Raw genomic sequence first — 19,619 nt, forward strand, 5'->3', positions numbered from 1 at the left:
AATGAGGAGGACTCCTTTTACACCCAGTTCCTAGGAGGAAATATTCAACATTTACACCATGACCAAAGGAAAAACTTATGTGAAATATTTTAATTTAGAACAATTATGGAATAACTGTGAGCCAGCCAGCAGTCACTAACTGCTGATTCAGCCTGTTAGTAGGTCTGGCCTAAGGCATTAATAAATATGGATTTTTAGAAATTAGATTTTAAAAATTATATTAATAGGTGGTAGAAGTTTATGCTAGCATATGCATGTATATTTCTCAAGTCGGTTGTGGCTTACCATACAGTAGTTGATGTTATACTATTAATGAATATCAATTTTACTTTTTAGACTTGAATAATAAATACACAAGATAGCAGAACCTATTAATTCAAGCAAACCAGTGACATCTTGTGTACATAATGGGATGCTGAAGTGTTGTGTAATACTTTTTTCCCTCCAGTATACAACCAAAAATGAATAGAAAAAAGGATATCATGTCCTATTTTGTCCCCGAGTGTAAGATTGACAATGAACGTGAGACAGAGCCAGATGGTCAAGATGTTGACAGAAGAGAAGAGAGAAGGCTGGATTAGGAATCTAAGGGAAAGACAGAGGCTTGGGTAGAAGAGGAGACGGTACAGAGAGGAGAAGAAACAAAGCAGGAGGTGTGAGAGATGAGTCCAATGTTGTGGCTGAGGGTAATGCAGAGAATGAGATGCAGGCAGAGGATACAAGTGCATCCACATGCAACAGACCATCAGGTTTGTTGTGCTAATATATATATATATATATATATATATATATATATATAATAAAATGTTGGTTATGATTGAAATGAACTTATTATTGTTGTTATTATTATTATTATTATTATTATTATTATTATTATTATTATTATAAATATAAATAACAATAATAATCATAATAATAATAATAATAAATTAGACTTATCATTATAGAAAGTGAATTGTTATTATATTTTGGACATTATATGTATGTTAATATTCAGTTTTTTTTTTTTTCCACAGTCCTTGATGGGGGACCGCTTTAAGAAGTCTCAAGGCAGCGTGGTTTAAATATCACTCCTGGCTTGAATACTCAAAACAACTGGACTCTGCATATTTTTATGCTTACTGACATTTTAGTCCTCCTAAAACCACATACAGTGTATTTAATGCACCATCTGGAAAAAGGAACTGGAAGAATGCTACTTATAGCTTTTCCATTTATGCCAAATCTGAGAGGCACAAGCATGCAATGATTGCATGGAGAGACTATCAAAGAGCTGTAACCAGTAATGCAACACAAATGCCCTGAACAAGGAGTAAACAGACTAATTAAAGAAAACGAGGACTACTAAAAAAAACAATAGAAGTGCTGCTACCCAGTTGCTGAGGGGACACAATGAGTCTGTTGCCTCATTAAGGGAACTTTATGGCATTTCTAGAAACAATTGCTAACCATGACAAAACTGTAAAGAAAAGGTTGACATCCATGCACAATGCAAAATACACAAGCAAAATGAATTGCCTTGCTTACAGGGTTCCAAATGAAATTACAGAAGAAGTACGGTGCAGTGGAGTCTTTAGACACATTAACATGGTTTAATGTAATATTCCTACTAGGTGATTTAGGTGAAATTAACATGGTAATTAAATCTGCACACATGATCCTCACGGTCTTTTGCATTGCAAAGAAAACCATCCATGTGAACTGGAAAAGCAAAAATTGTCTGTGTATTCAGCAGTTTAGGAACCTCTCCCTAGACCACATCAGTAGGAACAATGTCTGCCTCCTCACAGAAGGTTACGGGTTGCCCGTTGTATCACAAGTGGCCATTATGCGATATGCTTCTAAAAAACTATTCATTTATTTATATATGATGTATTATGCTGTAAATGTAATCTTAAATAGTTATAATGCAGGCCTTAGCACAGTAGATGTCCAAAAGACTAATAATTACCAACAGACTAATTAATTAAGCTGGCGATCATGTATTCGGCGGCTTTGGTTTGTCTGTCTGTCATTGTTACGCTGGGACTCCACAGAGACATAGGCAGGTTAACAATACTTTATTTATCAATCCTGAACATAAGGTAAAGGTCTTACTGGAACAGAACAGAAGAAGTCGGTTAGAGGGACAGGGACCAGGAACAGAGAAGGGGTGAGTCCATGAAGTGCATAGGTTAAGGTCCGACAGGGAGTGACTGACGTGCTGGTGTATATGAGGACTGGGAAGTTAATGGGAGACAGGTTTGACTGGTTGGCCTTGATTATGAGGAACAGATCAGGACCAGGTGTGGGGAATCTGAGATGAGCTGCCGAGGACTACCAGCCCTGGCCAGGTGAGGTTGTAACAGTCATCTTTCTGTTAGCAACTTAACTCGAAAGGTTTTGGATGGATTTTAATTAAATTTTCAGGAAATCTCAGAAATGGCATATGGAGCAAGTGATCAGATTTGGGGGTGATCCAGATCACCGTCTGGATCCAGGAATTTTTTTTAAAGGTTTCTTTGCTATCAGGAGATTTTGCCAATTTTGTCATTGGATCTTCTAATGGCAAAAAATAATGCTCACAATATATTTTTTTTTCTAGTGAAACATGTATGGTTCCCCAAAATAATCACAGATCCATTTTGGCCACCCCACTGAAAATTTTCTGGCTCCGCCACAGTGTGAAAGGTTAAAAAAATTTGGATTTCCTATGGAAATTAGCAGAAAAAGCTGAGATGGGAAGATGATCCTGTGATTTGGTGTCTGATAATTTAAATTATGTGAGTCACTGATCTTTGGGAGTCACATTGGCTGAAAGAGCTGATTCTGACCTACAAGTAGATATATAATTTATATCTGACAACTAAAAGGTGTGAGGGTGAAGATGTTGGAGTGTTCTCAAACAAGGACCAAGTCCAAGGACTTCAAAAAGGGTGGGTATTCTGAACTGCTGTTCAGTGCATAAGCACAAACAACAGCGTGAGGGGCCGAGGCCAAGGATAAAGAGAGCCCACAAGTTTTTTTGTTTGTTTGTTTTGTTTGTTTGTTTGTTTGTTTGTTTAAAAGAAAAAGTATTTTTATATTTAATTTACACAAAAAAAAAAAGAAAAAAAAGAAAAAAATTACAAATTCAAAATGACCAATTCTGGGCCCATTAAAGAGGTCAAATAAACAGAACGTCAACATAAGGAACTGAAAAGGGAGCACGGGGAAAGCAAAGGGAACTTGCCAGTAGCCTCTATACCTGCCCCTCCTGGTGCATTCGTCTGGTGTCTCCACAGGAGTTCCTCTTGCACTCTGACTTCTGCACTGCATGAACCTTCATCTGGGTTTAGCAAAAAAACAAAACAAACCAACAAAAAACAAACAAACAAACAAAAAAAAAATAGTGCTCTCTTACCGGATCCCACTTCTGACACCACTTGAGAGGAGATCACAGGTTTTTTTTTTTTTTTAAGAAAAGTCTTTATCTATTTAATCTACAAATAAATAAATAAATATAAATACAAATTCCAAATGAACAATTCTGGGTCCATGAAAGAGTTAAAATAAACCAAACGTCAACATAAGGAACTCAAAACTAACTGACCTGTCACAATGACACATGAGGGAGACTTTATGCTGGTTGGTCAAACCATTTGACACATGAGGGCAACATAACAAACTTAGACAAACTTAATTCACAACAAACTTAATAATTTAGACTAACTTATTAGGGAAACAAATCTAAATAATCATATTTCTACATAAAGAATAAACAAAGTAATACAAAACAAAAGAAAATCTAAACCCCTCCCCCATTATCTTCTATTCTTTGGAAGAGTCCAGTTAGGCTGCAGCCTTGTCAAAGGGGTTTCATCAGCTGGGACTCTTTTCCTTAGTGGGCTTGGGCCTCTCACACACAATGAGCGACTTCCTCAGGAACTGGTAGCTCAAAGTAAACACAAATTAACTGAAAGTAAACCAAATTAACAATGTGACAATGAGTCAACTAAATGTGTGCACCCAGTTAGTTAACCACCCAACCAAACACTGGCGTGCACAAATAGCGCCTTGGTGGTGGCATACCTAGAAAAGAGAGATTAAGAAAACAGAATTTAAAAGAGCTACACCAGGCAGCTCAGGGAAGCCGCTCTCTGCTGGCCTGGATGAAGCCATCAAGCAGCAAGGGGGATGAGGAGGAAGATGAGGAAGGAGAAGAGTCATGTCAACTGTTTAAGGCCTTTTAATAATTAATAATAAATAATAATTCCTTACATTTTTATGGTGCTTTTCTAGACACTCAAAGCGCTTTACAATGATTGGGGGACCTCATGTGTTTAAAAAAATAACTCTTCCACAAATTTTATTGAAGCATGCAAAAGTGTCCACAATGTGGTTTGGCCGTGCCAAATCTCTTACAAGCTATATTAGCTTGTACATTATTTTGTAGCCCCACAAATATAAGTTGTTTCCATGTTAGGCCTTACAAAATTCAGTTATCTTGTATTTACCATTGTAGGCTAATAATGAGATGTTGACCATGATAAATACCCAATTAGAATTTGTCTGCAGAACACAACTAGTGGTGAGGCATTGAAGTCAGACTATGGCAGTTGCAGACTAGTGTTAGTCTTAATGGTGTAATGCATTGACTCTTCTCACTAAGCAGTCTTACTCAAAGATGCATTACTCTATTCTCTCTACTGTCCCACAGTAGACCATCTACCAGCATGGAAGATGAGAAAGATAGGGAGAGCAGTGTCAGATCAGTACCAGGTAAATGTACAGTAACATTTTTCATTACATTTGCAAGTACATAAAAGCCTGTAATGTTTTTTTTTTTTTTACTATAATTAAACAAGTGGCGGTTCCACGCACTCTGCAAAATGCCTCTTTTTTTTTTTAACTGAGCACCTGCCCCACAAAATATCTGTGCATGCCACTGCAGCCAAACCTGCTAATGAAGTTTGAGATATAAAACAAATGGTACATATTGCAAATAAAGTGTCTATTGAAATAACTGAATAAAGAAAAAGATTACCAGACCAGGCTAAATGTGTGTGGCTCCCTAGGCGGCCAATAAGGACAAGTTCCGGCAGGGGAAGGCTACCCTCTAGTCCAGGGGTGCCCAGGTCCAGTCCTCAAGGTCTACCATCCTGCAACTTTTAGATGCAACCCTTCTCCAACACACCTGAATCAAATGACTGGTTCGTTACCAGGCCTCTGCAGAGCTGAACATGCAGATGACATTTGATCCAGATCTGTTGGAGAAGGGTTGCATCTAAAAGTTGCAGGATGGTAGACCTCGAGGACCGGACTTGGACACCACTGCTCTAGTCCAATGTACTGGCACAAAGTCAGGGGGCAATTAGTATGCCCACAACTCCTCTGCGTCTTTCACTGGGAGCAACTCCAGAATGAAAGAGGGTCCAGTTTTTCTCGAGGACATTAGTTCCAGAGCTTAAGTCATGAATCACGGTGAGTCCAACTATATCTAGCCGGAACCGCTCAACCCTGCGCATCAGCTCAGGCTCCTTCCCTGCCATAGAGGTGATGTTCCACGTCCCTAGAGCTAGTTTCTGCAGCCGAGGATCAGACCACCAGGGTCCCAGCCTTCAGCTTTCTCTTCAAAAAACACATGGAATAATAATAATAAAGAGAAAAATGAAAACTACTATGTGAATAATGAAACTCATTCACACAATAACAGTAACAATAACAACAATGAATGAAAGATTGAAGTAAGGTGTGGGAGACGCTCCAGATGTGATGTCATGACTAAACATTGTAGTTGAAAACACAGAAAAACAAGAATTAAAGCTGCAAACAGTTTATGTAAAACAGATGCTGTCTGCTAAAAGTGTTTTTTTTTTTTTTTGGCTGATTTTTAACTTTTCATAACTAACTACTGTATAATGGATATTAACAGTTGTCTTCACTGTAATATTATGTATTTTTTTCATTTTCTTTTTATCTAATTGTTTTTAATGCTGAGTTCATATATTAGCCCTTAAAAAAAAAACAAAAGCTATTTTAATGGGATAGACCTTCAAAAAGAAGAACAAATACATCCACCTGAAGTTAACAAAGGTACCAAAGTGGGTCTTCTGTACATTTTTTTTTTTCCCAAAAAGAAAAAAAAAACTATTATGGTAAAATAATTTTGCATGAAGGCACTAAATCTTCACCCCAAAAACAGTTTGTCATCACACATCTGCAGAGACTGGGACAGTGTATCTTGTCAAACTTGGAAAGGTGGGAGGTCTTTAAAAGCGCTGTCTGTCAGCGAAAACAGTTAGTCTTGGTTTGAACTCACTCAAGGGAGGAGGAGCACATCGGGCAATGCCTTGAAGAACAACGCCACATGACAAAGTGTCAAATTTACTTAACAACAAATTCCTTTCTCTGGAGTGGAAGTGGATATTTGAAAAGGATCTCTTTGCGTCAATGTATGTGATAGAGGAGTCTGGAGTTTTCCAAAGTCAAACACATACCAGATGACCATCCTTGTGTCAACCCTGAGTCAGAGCAAAGCAAAGGTAAGTGAGAGCTTTTTCATTGTCAGAAGAATGACAAAGAGAAATCCACCACATAAACAATTAGTTTAATACAAGAAAAAAAGAGAGCATGTGTTTGCAATGGTCTGTATGTGATGTTTGCTGTTTGACTGGGCATTTTGCTGACCTGAATAAAGATATTAAAGAAAGCATGGCGAAAACAGATCATGTGATAAGTGATATTTGCATCATGTGCTCCTGCATTTGCCACATGCCTGTTACATCAATAGTTTTATTAGATTACATTAATTTGATAATGTATCATCAGTCATTAAGTGGGTAATAGTCTAGCATGACTGTTTTTCAGCCCATACATACTTGTTATTTGGGAATAAACTCTTTACTATTCTGCTTTAAATTACACAGACCATTTTTTTTTTTTTCAAATTTGCTTTAAAGTTAAAATTTCGGTTAAAATTTCTCTTTTCTCTCTGGTCCGAGTGATCAGCTTTCATGCAGTTGCAGGAGGTCTATGACATATAATCCACCAAAAGTGTTATTGTACGGCTTAGAATTATGAGGGTCAAACAACAAAACATGAACATGACACCTCTTCTGTTTGCAGAATTCAGTAAACAAATTGTTTTACTGTTTCAGCTCATGTTTTGCTTGGGCCTGTCTTGTCTGTTGAGCTTAAGCTTAAACTGGTTAGAATTTATAGGTCAACCATATCTTGTAGATTAACATCCAAAAAATACCTTCAAGTACTGAGATTTTCCTTGCAAAGTACAGAACATATGCATGTCACCATGTTTTAACCCTGAGTTTAAGTCCATCTGGAGCCAATTTTACTGTTATTGTTGCCAAAAGGTGCTTGGTAGCAGGCATTATAAGCTACAGGAGAAGTCTGCATATTGACTGGCTAAACTTCTATGGCAGAGGGCACTAGGTGCTCATTACTGAAATGTATCTCAGAACAAGCCAAGGTTTCCTTGGTGTAATATTCAATTACACATCAGTCACTGGTGATGTGGCAGCTGAAGCATACTGTGCATTTTATCCGTATTTAGTCATTACCCATATTCTAGCTGAGCTGTTTCACCCATGCAAAGAGGTGAAAATGTAGTTTTCTTGTTACTTTGAGTGAGCGGCTATCTTGTGCGTTATTGGGTTTGAATAGATTACATTTGCTGTGGTTTTTTTTTATTATTATTATTTCTTATCATAAAATACTCATTTGTAAAGAGTTACAGTTCTTAGCAACTCTTTTGTTTCTTTGCTTTTCTTTTGGTTTTGCTTATTTCAGTTAGTGAGGGAACATTGAACTGGATATGGATTGTTATGCAGAATGTATTCATGTTAAAGTGGTTATAGATAGCACACCACAAGAGTATTTAATTTTGCACCAGCTGAGTTGATTCACAGTCAAGTAAAGGCTTTTTTTTAAAAAAATAGTTATATAGTTGTCATGACGATAATGTCTGGTTGTGTTAGTTGCAGGTAAAGTGTCTGTGTATGCTGTTGTTCCTGAGCTTCCCCCTGACAATGGCTGAGGTCCCTGGCCCATGCAGACACTCAATCACTAGGGAACACCTACTGACAGTCAGGCAATTGGTAGGTGTTTTAAAAAAAAACATTACACTGATCAAACTGCATGCCTGTTCTAAAATTGTGCTGTTGTTGCTTTTGCAGATCGATAACCAGTTGAAAAGTGGGTGTTCAATAACCTACACATTCATAGAACGAAGAAGTTTGGTAGGGTAACATTTGTTTAGTTGGAATGTACCCATCCCAAAAACCAAACTTTCCATTAAAGTGTTTTTTTCAGTTTCTTATTTTTTGCTTTTCTTCAGAGCAAATGCTGCTTTGTGAAAGCTTCTTTACCCTGGATCCTGGAGCTGCTCACCACCCACTTCAAGTATAATCGGGGTTCAGTAAATGATGGCTATGTTCAGTCCTTGAGAGCGCTCATCCTCAACATTTATTCTCAGAAATGTGTTCCTCAGATTAATGAAGAAGTTGAGGTAAATATGTTTTTGAATGGTGATATTTTAGTAGAACATGATATGTGTAATGAGAAATTTCCAAAGATGAGGAGATAAATTATGTATTTTCTGAAAACTATTCTATGATGTTTGTCTGAATCTGCTCCAGGATAAGCCAGAGAGTTTTGAGATGCTCTACCGAGGATCTCCTTCAGAAGCACTACAGAAAGCCTCAGAAGTGTTGTCCGTTTACTGGGAATTGGTGACTACCAGTGACTCACCAGTCGACTGGAGGTGCCAGTATGAATACACAGAAACCTTTGGCTCCACCACAGAACTGCCCACAGACTCAACCACACATTATTTTACAGGTGGGCAACTAAATCTTTTGGAGTGTTCAGTGATGAGTAATGCACATCTCTCAAGCTGCAGTAATCAGTGATGATATGTTCCCTTCTACAGACAGTTATGACTGGAACTCAGTAAAGGCCTATAACAGAAAAGCAATCAGAGACCTGTACAAGCTTGGCTTCATCATTGCATCCATCTGTGGAGGACTGCTGGTCATTCTTATGCTCTACTGTCTCATCATACACAAGGTACTAGCATATCTATATTTTGTAAACTCTAAAAATCAAGTGTGCCATTATAAAGTCTAGCTTTGCATTCCAGTCATATTATAATGAAATAGGCCTTGGCATCATGGCCCCGCTCTCTTGGGCTCTCCTTGCAGAAGTGGCAGCCCTCCTTCACATAGGAAACTAAACGAGGCCGTACTTACAGATGGGGGCAAAAAAAAAAATCAACTTAGTCACACAGATTTCCACTTCCTACAGCAACAACAACAGTTGTGGAAGAGTTTTATTTAAGGGAGAATTATGGGAGCATTGTAGTGTTGCAGAACATGATAGTATTGTTGCTCCATGCTTGTGTTAAGTGCCAAATTGTGGAGAAATGTATGTTTTGAGTCTGACTCAGATATATTGTATGTTTGGAAGCACTGGACTATTACAGAAATGTAATTAAGGACATGGCTGGATTTTCTGGCTAGTGCATTGGTCAAGCAGTGCAGGAATATCTTTGTGGCTTACTTCAATTGTGCTTCAGTTTAGTTTGGGATCAAACTGCAGTGCCTGCCAAAACATGTACACAACACCCAGAAAACTTTCATTGAAACATGAAAGTCAGAATGTTACAGCCCATTCATATGCCTATGATGTTACATGACAAGAACTAATGTGATGCAGAAGTTTTTTTTTTTTTGCCATGTTCTCACTCTAATGGTAACACATAATAGACTTTAGTCAGGACTTCCTGGCGTAACAAATCAGTGCAGATGGAGGACTTCAGTGTCAGTGTTGAAAGCAGAAGGTAAATGTAGTGAAACCTCTGAGTCATTATCCAAAGAGCCAGACAAATGTATGCCAGTGTATTTTACACACGAAAAAGAGGTTTATTTTATTTCTAAAAGACGTTTAAAATCTGATCAAAACCAATTAGTTTAGGTACCTCACCCTTGAACTAACTCTCAACTCCTTAGAAAGGATCATTTATACTTGATGCAGATGACGGATACCCAGACAGACAACCACTTTCCTGCGTCTCCTGTGTCTTGTCCGTGGATCTGTTACTTGATGCAGCAAATGGAGTAATACCAGTGGACACTGCGGGGGTAATATTGAGCAGTATAGCTGACATGCGACCAGTGAGAGGAGTAAAACAGAGAATGTTTTCTTTTCTTTTTTCCATTATAATTCAGTTGGTGTTAATGTTAACTAAAGTGTCCTATGTTATGTGTTACACAATGAACAAAGTCCGACAGGGAATGACGGTTGAGCTAGAGTTTATAAAGCCGGGTACTGAGATTGGAAACAGGTGTGGGTGATGAGACTGTGGGACTGCAGGTAAGGAGGATGACTATGCAAACAGTCATTTCAGAGGTTTAAGTAATTCAGTGCCCTACGTTGCTGCTATGGGAAATTCTCGTTGACTAGGTAGGCTGTCCCATTTTACAAACATAAAGCGGACTTCGAAGTATGTACACTACATAGGACGCTCTGTAGCCTCTGCAGTCTACACACTGACCCTGAATTGGGACACAGCTCAGGTTGTGATTTTTAGTCGATGCTAACACTGTCAAAGCTGGTTATTAAGTACACTAATGAAAAAGGACATCTTGTGCACATCTGGGACGCCATCATTTTTGACAAAAGGGCAGAATGTAATATTTTTGTTGAATTAAAGAAACCTTTTGAATGAGAGGTGAAATGTCTCTAGGAAATAAGAACAGAGAAATAAGTCAAATTGCCTCTTTTTAATAAGAACTGTGGGAAATTGATTAGTATTTAGTAAGGCTGGTGCTAGATAGATAAGCCAGTGGGCCATTCTACTGTAATTTGTTGTAAAATACCTGCTAACATCTGGATTCTTAGTGCAGTGTTGAGTCTTTATTCGGCATTCAGTCCCATGTCCAATGACTGCAATAGTAGTAGAAAAGATTGATAGGTTTTTATTAACAACAGGTAGTTTACTTACAGTCCTTTTGTAAACTGGTTAAAATAATAAATTGGTGTATTAGAGAAACCTGTTCTTGTCAGAAAACATCTTTCACTGCTCATTGGCAGAAGCATTGACTGGATTGTGCAGTGTGTTATTACACAAAGTCTTGCACTTCATGGGGCCTCACAGTTGGCCATATCTATATCTGAATTTTAGAACATGAACTCACTAGATGTCTTTGATCATTCCGGGGAGCAACTAAATATTCACTTTGTGTAACTCAAAGAACCTGAAGGTACTTTCTCCAACTGTGAGATCATGCTCATGATTTTATGGTCCACATCCTCGAAGCAGTAAATGTAGCTAGCCCTTTGATATATTTACAAAACGAGACTTGATTTTTTTTCCCAAAGCATGCTCATTTTGCCAAATATTGTTGTTAATATCAATACCAGGTTCCTGAGTAAATTCACTAATACAGTGACTGTTTAATCTGAAGTGGGAATTTAAAATAATTATTTTTCCTGCATTTTCATGAAATGTGCAAGCACTTGTAACACACCTCTATATTTGCTGTGTTTAATAAACTTCATCCTCACACACTTTTCATAAACCAGTAAAAGGTTTATGACATTATTCATATCCAAATATAATTTTTGACAATGACTTTGTGTAATGAAAACATCACGCACACCATGTGATTAGTGTTTGGCAACCACTTTTCTTCAGCACCTTAATATCCGTCAGCCACGTGTAATAAGCTTAGATCAGGTCTGAAACCTGATCTAAGCTGTACACCAGCACCAGGTTCCACTTAGCATGCCAAAATGAAGTGACTGCCATGACTTGATAATGTAAGGCAAATAGTTTTAAAGCTGATTCTCTTTGTTTTTTTTTTTTTTGTTTTTTTCTTTTTTTAAAATCTAATAAGGCTTAAATAGCTTAATCATAGTTGAGATGTTCACAAGGACGGAGAGTTTGTCAACTTATTAAAAATACATTAGATTATGCACACAATAAAGAATTAGTTTTAAAGCCCACTTGAACCATTGCTTCTTCATCATCATAGTAGGACACTTGTCTTCTGGAGCTTAGTGTAGTTTCTATACTGTTTATGAATAAACTGCAGTCTCAGTTTACAGATTAATATTCTATTAAATAGCAATGGGGAAGGATTCAGTTTTTTTTAGCAGGTTCACCCGTGTTTAAGAAACTTTTAAACACACAATTTTTTATTTAAAAACAGCATACGTATATTACTAGGCTCCATAAGGGAGCAGCAGAACCTCAGTTTATCATGAACAGACCTAAAACTGAAAGCAAAACCCACTTTCAAGGTCAACAATTTTCTCTGGAGTATTCATTTTTTATGGGGAGATTTTTTTTTCATGCACTCTACTCAGTGGAAAATGTTGGACTGACCTGCATGAGAAATCATGCATGGCTGAGCAGGCATTAAACAGAAAAACTTGGATTATATCGCTCTAGGGAGACAAGCTTGTTTCTCTGATTAAAATGCCATTCTAATCAGGAGAAGATATTGGTTGTGAAAGAGGATTAAGTTTTAAAAAAATAAAAAGGTATAACATTAAATTCTTCAGTTCTGTTTTTCAGAGCAGACTCTTTGTAATGTTATTGTGGTGGGTTTAAATTAGGAAAGACAAATCCACGTGTTCTAAATATTCCAGTATATGTTTCCTCTTCATCCCTAAATCATCACATGGCTTTATTAGCTCTTTAAAATGCATTGTTAAAGGCAAGCAAATGCTTTTGGTTAGGTGTAGCTCATAAGGGATTGTTCTCATTACTCCCATGTTTTAGGGCCTTTTGGATTTCGTTTTCTTCCACTCGCTGTTATAATTAGTGTAATCCACATTCTTATGGGCTTTTGTTAGTCAGAAACTTGTTTCTAGAAAAGAGTTTTTGAATTAGCATTCAAACTGACTTGCTTTTTTCAGCTTTGGTCAATTAAAAACACAGACTTGAAAGCAATTTGCAATATTCTAACATTAAACTCAGGACACTGACATTCATAAGTGTTGGTCTTTTGGGAAATGAAGAGAAAAACATTGATTGACTGAAAAGAGAAAGGGGCATAAAAAAAAAAGAAAAAAAATTCCTTCATGACATGATTTGATTGTCCTGTTGGTTGAGTCTTAATCTGCCAAGTATACAACATGTGGAACGATATTCTTTCCAGGAAGTTATTTTTATGTTCTTGTTTAGCTGTTTACGTGCAGTGAGAACACACAGAGTTGTTTGCAAATGATTAATAGTATGACAAACTGGGATATTATGTAGCTTTTAGTTTTTTCTATTTTTTGGTATGCAAAATTAACCCTTTCAAACCCAACCAACACAAAATGGAGATAAAAGTTTTTTGTTTGTTTGTTTGTTTGTTTTTGTTTTTTAAAATCTGAGGTCTTTATTTGGACCTTTATTTTGTAGAAGACAAGATCTGGATTGGGTACAACAGGGTTTTGTTGGTCTCAGAAACCGTATTTATCTAATTTGTTACAGCATTATAGGGTTAAGCCTCTTTCCCACGTTAACCAATTGTTATAATATTTTTCTCCTATTTGTTTCATTAAGTTCCCTTGTCTAATTTTTTAAATTTGTGTAAAAATGTAAGGTCAGACTTATTATTAAACAGTACTGAAATTTCTAAATGTCAAAATTGCCATTTATTAACCAGAATATCAAACATAAATATTAGCTCCTCTCTGACAGCCTGGTGGGAATTTTTTAAAATGACTAAGTCTTTACTCTTATCATGTAAGCGTGCATCCATCTAGAACAATCCTGACATCCTCTGGAACAAAAAAATGCTGAACTTTACTCAATGAACAACCTAGGAAAAAAGTACTTAGAGGATATAATTGTAAATAAAACATTTATATAATTTCACATTCTCGCTGCATAATATTGAATCAGCAGCAACAAAATTAATAGAATTTCAACTCAAGTTTATAAGAAGAGAAAAAAATATGTTTAACAAAATGGACTTGCAACTTCCTACTAGGGCAGCAGACCTGTAGGGTAGCAGAGTTTCTTAATTTCTCTTGGTGCGTGAGGAAGACGTACAAACTTCTCCCCCACACACCAAGAGACCACCTCTCACACACCCTGGCACCACCCAGTTCTCCACCAAACCCAGTCCCACTGCTTTCCCCCCACCTAGCCCTTTTCCCCCATTCCTAGTTCCCCCACCCTCCCCAACCCAACCCTGGTTGTGCCATGTGCCCTGGTCTCCTTGGCCGATGGCTGCCGTCCCTGGCCCCCTGGGCGCTCTGGCTGGGGCTTCCCCTGCCGCCTTCTGGGTAGATGCATAGCCCCCCATCTGTGGGGGCTGGCCGGCCTTTGTGCTCTGAGATGTTATATCTGAACTTTCTCAGGAGAAATCTGTCCAAATTTATAATTATATTACAATTATAAATTTAAGATTTCCTCTGGGATAAAGTATTTTTAATTTGATTCATTTCATAATTCTCCCTTTATGGTATACTATTGTTTAACTATATGTAATGTTTAATCCTGTAGCCTTTGTCCATCTTGAGCATGTCCCCTGCCATCACGTTTTGTACTTTGTGGGTAAAAGATGTTTTCATACTTATGAGCATTTAACAATAAATCCTCAAAAGCTGTTTAAATTCATTTGTGTTCCCAATATAAATGCTTTTGGCAGCTGGAGGACAGTTAAGCTCAAAGTAATGTGTAAGAATGTAGACATCTTTGGAAATAACAAAACTTTGTAAATATTCTATTGAAATCTGCAGTCAGCATGATTTTTGCTGAATTTGCAAAAATGAAAAAAATGAAAAAAAAAAACTCACAATGGTCACAGAAATGGCTTGAACCTGACAAAAAATAATAATAAATAAAAATTCTATGAAATTTAACCCATGAAAGTCAGACATTGCTTTTCAACCATGCTTCAACAGAATTATATATAAAAGATAAACTCATGAAACAGGCCTGGACAAAAATGATGGTACCCTTAGCTTAATATTTTGTTGCACGACCTTTTGAGGCAATCACTGCAATCAAACAATTCCTGTAACTGTCAATGAGACTTCTGCACCTCTCAGCAGGTATTTTTGGCCACTCCTCATAAGTAAACTGCTCCAGTTGTCTCAGGTTTGAAGGGTGCCTTATCCAGACGGCACATTTCAGCTCCTTCCAAAGATGCCCAATAGGATTTAGGTCAGGGCTCATAGAAGGTCACTTTAGAATAGTCCAATGTTTTCCTCTTAGCCTTTCTTGGTTGTTTTTAGCTGTGTGTTCTGGGTCATTGTCCTGTTGCAAGACCCATGACCTGCGACTGAGACCAAGCTTTCTGACACTGGTCAGCACATTTCTCTCTAGAATCCCTTGATAGTCTTGAGATTTCATTGTACCTGCACAGATTCAAGACACCCTGTGCCAAATGCAGCAAAGCAGCCCCAGAACATAACAGAGCCTCCTCCATTTTTCACAGTAGGGACGGCGTTCTTTTCTTCATATGCTTCATTTTTCCATCTGCAAACATAGAGCTGATGTGCCTCAGCAAAAAGTTCCATTTTTTTCTCATCTGTCCATAGGACATCCTCCCAGAAGCTTTGTGGCTTGTCAACATGTAGTTTAGCAAATTCCAATCTGGCTTTTTTATGATTTGTTTTCAACAATGGTGTCCTCCTTGGTCGTTTCCCATTAAGTCCATTTTGGCTCAAACAACGACGGATGGTGCGATCTGACACTGATGTTCCTTGAGCTTGAAGTTCACCTTTAATCTCTTTAGAAGTTTTTCTGGGCTCTTTTGTTACTGTTCATATTATCCGTCTCTTTGATTTGTCATCAATTTTCCTCCTGCGGCCACGTCCAGGGAGGTTGGCTACAGTCCCATGGATCTTACATTTCTGAATAATATGTGCAACTGTAGTCACAGGAACATCAAGCTGCTTGGAGATGGTCTTATAGCCTTTACTTTTAACATGCTGGTCTATAATTTTCTTTCTAGTCTCCTGAGACAACTCTTTCCTTTGCTTCCTCTGGTCCATGTTGAGTGTGGTACACACCATGTCACCAAACAGCACAGTGACTACCTGTAGCCTATATATAGGACCACTGACCTATTACAAGATTGTAGACACCTGTGATGCTAATTAGTGGACACACCTTGGATTAACATGTCCCTTTGGTCACATTATTTTCAGTCATTTCTAAGGGTACCATCATTTTGTCCAGGTGTGTTTCATGACTTTATTTTTTAAAATAATTCTTTTGATTCATGGTTGAAAAGCAATGTCTGATTTTCATTGGTTAAATTTCATTAAATTTTTATTTATTATTACTTTTGTCAAATTCAAATTATTTCTGTGAACATTGTGAGTTTTTCTTTCATTAACCGAAGGGTACCAATAATTTTGTCCACGTCTGTATATTGTCAAACACTTTATTGTCTGTGTCATTGGTTGAAATAAGTTAAGCCCTGTGGGAAAATTCCCTCTTTTTTGCTGTAAAGATTTACAGAGGCCTGGCAGAATTGTAGAGTAGATATACAAACTTAATTTATAACTGAAGAAAAACATACAGTTCTCACTGGCAATGAAAACAAAACTGTCTTTCAAAAGACTTTGATTTACCATTGCTACCAGTTTGCCTGCTGTGGCTTAATCCACCCAAAGTATGTTTGACTCCACAAGATACGTTTACCTTGGCTGGAATTCTCTTGAAAATGATTTGTAACCCATCTTGGGTCACCACCCATCATTTGAGAACCAGGATCTAGCTTTGCTTTGTCCACAGGGGTGAGTCAAAATAACATAAACATCACATTCCCTGAGACATTCCTTCCAAATTTTGTCTATGGACTATGATGCCCATCCACTGTAAATTTGATATGACTGTAAAAAAATGTGCAATTTACTCAGTCGGGAAGCATGGAGCCTGTGGTACAATATGTTCTCAAACCAGTAATAATGGATTCCAGAAATCATTTAAAAGATTTCACAGTGGAATAAAATATATATAAAATCATGTGCAGAAAGTTTTGGCAGCATTACATTAAACTTCCAAATTCATCTGTGTGCTGAGAGTTTCACTTTTTTCACAGGATATACCACAATAATATTATTGAAGCCTTTGCATAAAACCCCATCAACCACCATATCTAAACTTTCTTTTGTGTGTCTACAGGATGTAGCTAATTTTAAAAGAGGAAGTTCAACTATTGTTCTGTCTTTCATGCTTTAGTTTTACTACCATTTGTCAATCATTTGTGTTTTTCTTTCATTTCCAAAAACAGAAAACTCACAACCATCATGAATCAAGAATACACACAAACACAAGGTGAGAACATACTGAACAATTGAACCAAAAGAGACTGGCTTTTCCTCGTCTGTATGAATCAAGCTAATCCATAGCTCTGTCATTATTAAAGGAGAGACCTGCAAGACATGGAGATGGAGCCACAGTAATGTGAGTATCCCTCCGAGCTCTATCAAAGTATTGTGAACAGTTAAACATCTGGAAATAGAAATATCTTGAACACATGCTTGCCTTTAAAGTTTGACTGCAGAACACATACATCTTTATTTTGTTATCATTATTTATTAATTTGTTTTAATTTTCATTGTCCTACTCTCTCCACAGACAGTGAAGAATACATCATCATCATCGCAGCAGCAGACGGAGCACTTGGGATGCATCACAAACAAGTTTTTATGTCTTTATATTTGTATCCAGCGTACCTATTTAATCAACAGCTTTGCTTTGACTGAGAACAAAGATGAACCCTATTTTGAAATGATGTGCTGTGTATATCATGCATTATCTACTGCAGATATCTTTTCAAGCTCACTAAAAAATATATTTTTTACAATAGTCATGTATGATTGAATGTGTTTTCATTTGCTTCCACTTAACCACTTTTAATGTTGTTTGCCAAATATTTGCATAACTTATTTAATAACTCTATTCATTTACTAAATTGATAATAAAAAGTTAACAATACAAAACTCAAAGCTATAATGCTCTCAGCTGTCAACTGCAAGTCATTGTATATAAATGAACACAATAAAAACAAGTATATGGTGTAGTAGGAGGTAATGATTTCTTTGTAGAATTTGTACCACTTTAAAGCCTACACCCACTCAAGAAAATATTAGGCTCTTATCATCAACACACATTGCTGATGAAAGTCAGTATTTACGTAGCCAGTTACTTCAAGTTATTAGAAAAGATTGGCAAACTCAGTTGCACTGCAAAACAAAACATTTTTAATTTAAACTAAAGTAATAATCAAATAATAATCTGTAACTGACCTTATACCTTGAGTTCTTGTTATTGGCAAAGATCTACCAAACTCCATCCGATCTACAGAGTCCTTATCCACTTTTAAGAGCAAGCTAAAGACTCAGTTGTTAAAGGAGCATTTCCACACTTAGCTTACCTAATGAGTTAGAAAGTTAATTTGTCCAGCTCTTTGGCTCAACCAAATACTGAAGAAGCTGTGTGCACTTATGACCAAGTTGATATTGTGTGATGAAATCGTGATCTTGTATTTAAACAAAATGACTTAAAAAAAAAAATATGCACTGCCTCTAGCACTACATGACAGCACCTGGGTCCAACTGGACTCAAAGCAGTCTATCACTTAATTATGACGTCCCATCTTGTTTGAATTCATGCTTGTGTTGTTCTTACTCTCAAATGTAAGTCGCTTTGGATAAAAGCGTCTGCTAAATGACTGTAGAATAGAATAGAATGTGGAGGAATAAATTTGATAGCTACACATTAGTTCCTTTGTCAGCTGGACAAATGATGTATTTACTGAACAGCATGTGACAACATTTGATAAGAACAATGCGCTACCAATGCATGCATGACATTAAGTCATTAGTGTATGGTAATCACAAATAACAGCATAATAATTGTGAGAAAAGGCAATTTGTTTGGTAATATTGTCATGACTTTTACTATTGAGTGACGGTCCCGCCTTATGTTTTATAATAATAATAAATTGCATAATGTCTGAGTTTGAGAAGAACTGGACAAATCCCCAAAAAATGAAACATTCGAACGTGTCCCAAAGCACTACATCAGTAAACCCTGTCAAAGATTCCCACATGTTATCAAATGCATGTGTGTTGGCCTCTTTTTTGTTTTTGAAGAAACTGTGTAGGAAGCAGAGGAGGGAAGACGAAGAAAAAAGATTCATACACCACAGGCTTTGCAGAACAATGCGTAGCCTGCAACATGAAATGATATGTCACTAATTTAATCTCACAGGCTACCACTCATCAGTGCGCTAACCATTGTTGCAGTGACAGTAATCCATTCTTCGTTCCAAGACACTGCTCCATTACAAAACAAGGAAAATATTTCTCTAATCCCATGTAGTCCTTTAAGGAGGATTAAGACGAGAGGATTAAAGGCAGCTGTTGAGAGATAGATAGGATGATGAAAAGGCATGTTGTCTTCAACAATAAATATATGGGAATTGCCTAAGACTAGAAAAGGGCACACACCCTGTTTCTCTTTCCCAGCCTTATTGCCTTTTGTTCTGAAAAGATTAAGTCTGCACAACAGATTTTTTTTTCCCAAGTTCAGTTATTGAGCTACCACTTCATAGTGGTAAGTATAAATGTTAGGAATTGGACATGTTGTTCGTTAAGATACAGTGGTGTTGAAGTTT

General features: G+C 37.1%; 1 protein-coding gene across 1 annotated transcript; it reads left to right on the forward strand.

Moving 5' to 3' along the window:
* Nucleotides 1-6,285: 6,285 nt before the first annotated feature.
* Nucleotides 6,286-17,989, forward strand: csf1b (colony stimulating factor 1b (macrophage)). The gene is made up of 9 exons (XM_042004075.1): nucleotides 6,286-6,503; nucleotides 7,956-8,075; nucleotides 8,154-8,216; nucleotides 8,315-8,485; nucleotides 8,616-8,817; nucleotides 8,909-9,045; nucleotides 17,229-17,272; nucleotides 17,364-17,401; nucleotides 17,576-17,989. Exons 1-8 carry the CDS (start codon nucleotides 6,462-6,464, stop codon nucleotides 17,398-17,400), a joined length of 816 nt encoding a protein of 271 aa, XP_041860009.1. The 5' UTR covers nucleotides 6,286-6,461; the 3' UTR covers nucleotide 17,401; nucleotides 17,576-17,989.
* The last annotated feature ends 1,630 nt before the right edge of the window (nucleotides 17,990-19,619 follow it).

Source organism: Melanotaenia boesemani, chromosome 13 (assembly GCF_017639745.1).
Source record: "Melanotaenia boesemani isolate fMelBoe1 chromosome 13, fMelBoe1.pri, whole genome shotgun sequence".
Lineage (NCBI taxonomy): Eukaryota > Metazoa > Chordata > Actinopteri > Atheriniformes > Melanotaeniidae > Melanotaenia > Melanotaenia boesemani.

Coding starts and splice junctions, on each gene's coding strand:
- csf1b (XM_042004075.1), top strand. CDS start 6,462: ATGACCATCCTTGTGTCAACCCTGAGTCAGAGCAAAGCAAAG. Junction 8,818..8,908: donor AACCACACATTATTTTACAG/GTGGGCAACTAA, acceptor TCCCTTCTACAG/ACAGTTATGACTGGAACTCA. Junction 9,046..17,228: donor ACTGTCTCATCATACACAAG/GTACTAGCATAT, acceptor TTCCAAAAACAG/AAAACTCACAACCATCATGA.